Source organism: Vespa velutina, chromosome 2 (assembly GCF_912470025.1).
Source record: "Vespa velutina chromosome 2, iVesVel2.1, whole genome shotgun sequence".
NCBI classification, from domain to species: Eukaryota; Metazoa; Arthropoda; class Insecta; order Hymenoptera; family Vespidae; genus Vespa; species Vespa velutina.
Genome location: NC_062189.1, coordinates 15,151,736 through 15,157,546, shown reverse-complemented (window position 1 = coordinate 15,157,546; position 5,811 = coordinate 15,151,736). Strand labels below are relative to the sequence as shown.

Below are 5,811 nucleotides of genomic sequence, written 5' to 3'. Positions count from 1 at the left end.
TACAATTTCAAATATATATTATACGATTTTTAGTTTCGATCATTTAAAGATATTTATACTTAATAGAAATACCTAATGTTTAATCTATTGTAGCAATGAGGAATCATCGAAATTCTGTTGGAATGGCAATGATGAATTCGACGAAGCAAGTCAACAAAGTGAAACCGAATGTGAATCGAGCGACGAATGACAGTTTGTCGAGTCCCAATCAGCCTTATAATCAGAGGTATTGACTTAGAGTCAATTCTATCTTTTTTTTTTTTCTGGTTTTTTTTTTTTTATAGGACAAATTTCCTTCATCTTTATTAGAAATATTCATATCATTATTAACGGTTTGTTTTATTGATTTTCAGATCGCAAGAAGAATCCGCATATGCTGGCTACCATCTTGCCTATGAAGTGAAGAAACTTATGTACGACATTATTAATTAAACGAAATAGAAACTGTGGTAATAATAAATTTGTATCAGCTTATTAATTTTTGTTGTGTTCTTTCTTTTTTTAGGCCAACGAGTAGAGCCTCGGGTGGCACAAACGTAAACAACAACGGTGGTCTTCAAGTTGGCATCGCTGATGATCAGGCAAAGGATTTTGACTTTGAAAAAACCGAAATGAAATACGACTCAACGGGCATGTTCCACTGGAGTCCATCCCGTAATCTCGAAGACTGTATATTAGATCGTAATCAGGCGGCTATGACGGTTCTAAATGGACACGTTGTTGTTTGCCTGTTTGCCGATCCCGACTCGCCTCTTATCGGGTTGAGAAACCTTGTTATGCCATTACGAGCTTCCAATTTCCATTACCACGAGCTTAAACACGTAGTGATAGTTGGGTCTGTGGACTACATCCGCCGCGAATGGAAAATGTTGCAGAACCTACCAAAAATATCGGTGTTGAACGTAAGCCAATATAAAATAGAATTTGATTACTCAATAATTCTAAATTAATTAAGATTATATACTGAAAATAAATTAATTTTTTAAAGGGTTCACCGTTAAGTAGAGCTGATCTGCGAGCAGTCAACGTGAATCTATGCGACATGTGTTGCATCCTGTCGGCAAAAGTGCCTAGCAACGATGACCCCACCCTCGCCGACAAGGAAGCCATCCTCGCATCCCTTAATATAAAGGCCATGACGTTCGACGATACGATCGGAGTGTTAAGTCAAGGTAAGCTCTCCGAGCTTAGAATTAGATCTACAGGTTATACGTTACGTTATCTCGTTAACACGTTGAAAAACATCGATATTTTCCAATGGCACGATTTTAGAAAACTCGTTTAAAAGCTTTGCTTATAAAACTTAATTTGGATCGTATCAACGTGTTAATTACGTGATATATATATATATGTATACTTACTCGTCTGTTTCTCGTTTGGATGTGTTCATGATGATATTATTAAACCATGAGTGAAAATTCCAGCGAATAATGAGCAAGGTAATTTGACCACAGTTGGCAGCCCGATCGTACTACAGCGACGAGGATCCGTTTACGGGGCAAACGTGCCAATGATCACAGGTATGAATAAATAAAGATAATAATAAAATAATAACGATGCAATTCAAATGATTTATATCTTTTCAGTATGCCAGAACTCGAAAAGAAAAAAAAAAAAAAAGAACAAGTATAATCTAAACCATTGTGTTGAAATATTAAAGTTTTTAATGATAACGATATATCTCATATTTATAGAACTCGTAAACGACAGCAACGTTCAGTTCCTTGATCAGGATGATGACGATGACCCAGACACGGAACTCTACCTCACACAACCGTTCGCATGTGGTACCGCTTTTGCCGTGAGCGTATTAGATTCGCTCATGTCGACGGTAAATAAATAAATTGAATTGTTTCAAGGATCTTTACTTTGAAAATTATTTATACGATAGCATCCTTTTATAAATATTACAGACGTACTTCAATCAAAACGCGCTAACTCTGATTCGTTCTCTGATAACCGGTGGAGCTACGCCTGAATTGGAATTAATTTTGGCAGAAGGTGCCGGTTTAAGAGGGGGTTACAGGTGATAAAATTATTTATGACACAACACCTGTGTGTTAAAAACATAACTTTCTTTTCTCTTATATCATTTCATTGTTATATATATATATATATATATATATATATATATTATCCTTAGCATTTTATTCACCGATAACATATCCATGCAATAATGACAATATTTTGGATTGAATATTTTTTAGCACCGCGGACAGTTTAGCCAATAGAGATCGATGTCGAGTTGGTCAAATTGCATTGTATGATGGGCCATTGGCCCAGTATGGCGAAGGAGGCAAGTACGGTGACCTCTTTGTCGCAGCATTAAAATCGTATGGAATGCTGTGCATTGGTCTGTACAGGTACAGGTACCGGAATTTTTTCCCTCTCTCGATGGTATTTATTGGATAATATATGTATTCTGGCTTACAATGATCTTTCTGATTGCTGCCATATTATATATTATTATATATCGCTACCAAAGTCTATGATAATTTTTATCGTATATCATTCTTGTAATAATTACTTCCGTGATTCTTTCATTTTCTGTCGCACAGTTTTGCATTTTCCGTTTTTGCGTCACGAGAACGAAACAATGATCGTGAGTTTTTTCATCCAAAAAATACCTATCATTTTTTATTGTCATCTATTTGTTTAGCATTTAGTTTAATGTTGCAAACTAAAACAGCTTAGTTTAGTTATTTAACATTTTAGTTTAGTTTTACTTTTCAATTTTGTTTTTAGTTTTAACGTTTTATTTAATGTATTATATTTCTAATAATCTTTCAATAATTTCATTCTTCTTCGAGATTTCACTTTTCTTCTTCAAAATTTCATTTTATTTACATACGCTTAACAATTAAGCTTCCTAGCTAATTGTACATACACTATGCTTAATCTATTTCATAGAATCTTAGCTATTCTTAATTTATCTTAGCGTAGCTTCTTTTTTTTTTTTTATTATTATTATTATTATTATTTTCTTTTCAATTTCATTTCTATTCCATAATATTTATCTTAATTCGATTTAAAGATAGATTATCTAGCTTCTCCAAGTAGATTGCTATTTATTTCCCGTAACTTGAGTTTTAACACTTTGTTTTATTAAATTCGACGTAGTTACATTGTTAGAGATTCGATAAAACGTGTCGCGAAGTTTATTTACATTTAGCTTAGCTTACGTGTGAGTGTGTTTTTATGAGTGTATGTCATTGGATTATGAGTACAAGATCAATGGAGACTTACGAATGAACGTATTTTTTTTAGGTTTCGAGATACTAGTTCATCGTGCGATGCTTCGTCAAAGAGATACGTCATTACAAATCCACCGGATGACTTCACACTTTTGCCCACAGATCAGGTATTAAAGAAATAATTTCTAAAATATTACGTAATAATTCATAAATCAATAATTCGTAACATTTCTTTGATATCCTTCAAAAATAATTGTACTTGTCGTTTCTATATGTACTTATATTTTTATTGATCATTGAATTAATCATTTTTAACGTTATATTAAATTTCTAAGATAAAATCACTGTCGAAAATCTCTAATTGAATTAATTGAAATTTTCAGGTTTTCGTGCTGATGCAGTTCGATCCAGGACTGGAGTACAGGCCCAGCAGAGGTGCCCGTGGCAAAGATGACGCCTCCTGACTGTTGCTGTGTAGCGCCCTCACCGACGGACCTTACTCCTACATCTAATTCACGCGTCGAAGGTCATCATGCCGCCCATCATTCCTGAACTCATCCCGTCTTCTTCGTCGTTCGAGAAAGGAGATGAAATATCACGCGTCCATCATCGAGCCTACGCGAGCCCCGTCCATAGAAAAACCAAGCAAGCAAGCAAGTGAACAAAAAAGAAAAACAAAAAAAGAAAGAAAGAAATTATAAAAACGTCCGTTCTTCCCGTTTAAGTCAACGTTATCAGGATTATCAGCCAGCCACGCGAATCCTACCTTTTTTCTCTATCTCTTCTTTATCTCGTTCTTTTTCTCAATTTATCTATTTGTCTATATCTATTTTTTATATTTCTCTGTCTCTCTCTCTCTCTCTCTCTCTTCCTTTCTCTCTCTCTCTTTCTCTTTCTCTCTCTCTCTCTCTCTCTCTCTCTCTCTCTCTCTCTCTCTCTGTTTTTCTTTTTCTTTTTTATTTTGTCACAACCTTACATCCCTTACAGAACTTCCACGTTTCCCTTTTCGATAATATTGCAAGTATTGTGTAATAAACGCGTGATCGTGAAGACAAAAAGAACGGACGAAAGTTTGTAGTACGAAGGAGAGGATTGAGTGGATGGAAAATGGTGGAAGAATAACGAGTGGATAGGAAAATGAAAATCAAGATGAAGAGGGGAAGAAAATAAAAAAAAAAAAAAAAGAAATTAAAAATAAAAAGGAAAAACGAAAAAGGAGAATTGGGAAATGTTGGTAGTGGCATGGTGAAACATGGTCCGAGGGTAGCTACACGTGGTGCTCTCAAGAATCAATCAAAGTTGTCCTTTCTACAGCTATAGGACAATTATTAACGCAAGGACTGATTGGCTTATCGTGGAGATAAAATGTGTGATCGAGTCACCCCCTCCCCTTGCCCCTTATACACATAAGAAAGCTCAAGAGAGGAGCGTATATGTATAATAATTTAAGATGCAGGAAAGCGAACAAACAACAACAACAACAAAAACAACGGGAGAAAAGAGAAGCTACAGAGAATAGGTGGGAGGATTGACGTTTCACCGACTCGCGGAGCCTTCCCCGACGTACTGTAAGATGATTCCCAGTGAACTAGAAAAAAAAAAAAAAAACAAAACAAAAAAATAAAAGAGAAAAGAAAATTACAAAGAATAACGCGACGAAGCAATTTAAAAAAGAAGACGAAGTGAAAGAAGCAGAAGAAGAAGAAGAAGAAGAAATAGAAGAAGAAGATAAAGAAGAAGATGAAAAAAGAAATAAAGAAAACAAAAAACATAAGGACAGATAAAAAATCAACGCCTCCGTGTAATTCATTCGGGATTATTTAATTATCGTAGGATTAAAGAGACGAGAAACGAGAATTGTTTTGTTTGTAAGAAAAAGTATAAAGAGATGGAAGAGAAAGAAGAAGACGAAAAAAAAAATGAGAAAAGGAAGGAAAAGATGGTGCGACGAGGAAGAGTCGAAAGCGATTCGTCGAGACTAATTAAAATAGAAATTAATTGTCCTACGTTCGCCTCACCTCTTTCTTTTTCTCTCTCGTTTTCTCTCTCTCTCTTTCTCTCCCTCTCTTTCTCTCTCTCTCTCTCTCTTTCTCTCTTTTTTTCTCTCTCTCTCTCTCTCTCTTTCTCTTTCTCTTTCTCTTTCTCTTTCTCTCCATTTTTCCCTCTCGTCCCTGCAAACCTGACTCTTTTCATACCTCGACGTAAGAAAGAAAAAAAAAAAAGAAAAAGAAAATGGAAACGCAAAACTTGAAGGCGTAAACAAAAGACAAATAGAATAAATAAGCGAAGAGATAAAAATATAGAAACGATATTATTATTATAAAAGCAAAAAGACAAATGATTTCAATTGATAGGAGGTGCATCGAAGAAGAGGCCAAATCGAGAAGAGATAAAGATAAGAAAATGAATGAAAGATAAAGGATAGAGAAAATCGGCGACAAAGGTGAAAAATGAAAAAAAGATATAAAAAAACAATAAAAAGAAAAAAAAATAAAAAAAAAAAAGGAAATACAAAAAGACAAAAATATATTCAGAGAGAACGAGAAGTGAGTATCGAAAGGATAGAAAGGAGACACAGCTTGATGAGTGCGTGTAGAGAGAAGAAAATCGTAGTGTG

At 34.7% G+C, this 5,811-nt stretch overlaps 1 protein-coding gene across 42 annotated transcripts in view; it reads left to right on the top strand.

The window, feature by feature from the left end:
- The window catches only part of LOC124946629 (calcium-activated potassium channel slowpoke), a 76,155-nt gene extending 70,558 nt beyond the window's left edge, over positions 1–5,597 (top strand). For 31 of the 42 annotated variants that reach the window (XM_047487539.1, XM_047487538.1, XM_047487541.1 and 28 more), the window contains 10 exons: positions 94–226; positions 354–413; positions 506–902; positions 989–1,172; positions 1,425–1,520; positions 1,695–1,831; positions 1,914–2,026; positions 2,208–2,369; positions 3,268–3,361; positions 3,578–5,597. In XM_047487539.1, the coding sequence (XP_047343495.1) occupies positions 94–226; positions 354–413; positions 506–902; positions 989–1,172; positions 1,425–1,520; positions 1,695–1,831; positions 1,914–2,026; positions 2,208–2,369; positions 3,268–3,361; positions 3,578–3,658 (1,457 nt within the window). In that variant the 3' untranslated portion in view covers positions 3,659–5,597. Of the gene's footprint in view, positions 1–93; positions 227–353; positions 414–505; positions 903–988; positions 1,173–1,424; positions 1,521–1,694; positions 1,832–1,913; positions 2,027–2,207; positions 2,370–2,558; positions 2,603–3,267; positions 3,362–3,577 lie in introns of all 42 variants that reach the window. The other 11 variants (XM_047487575.1, XM_047487542.1, XM_047487580.1 and 8 more) reach the window with 3 other exon arrangements.
- The last annotated feature ends 214 nt before the right edge of the window (positions 5,598–5,811 follow it).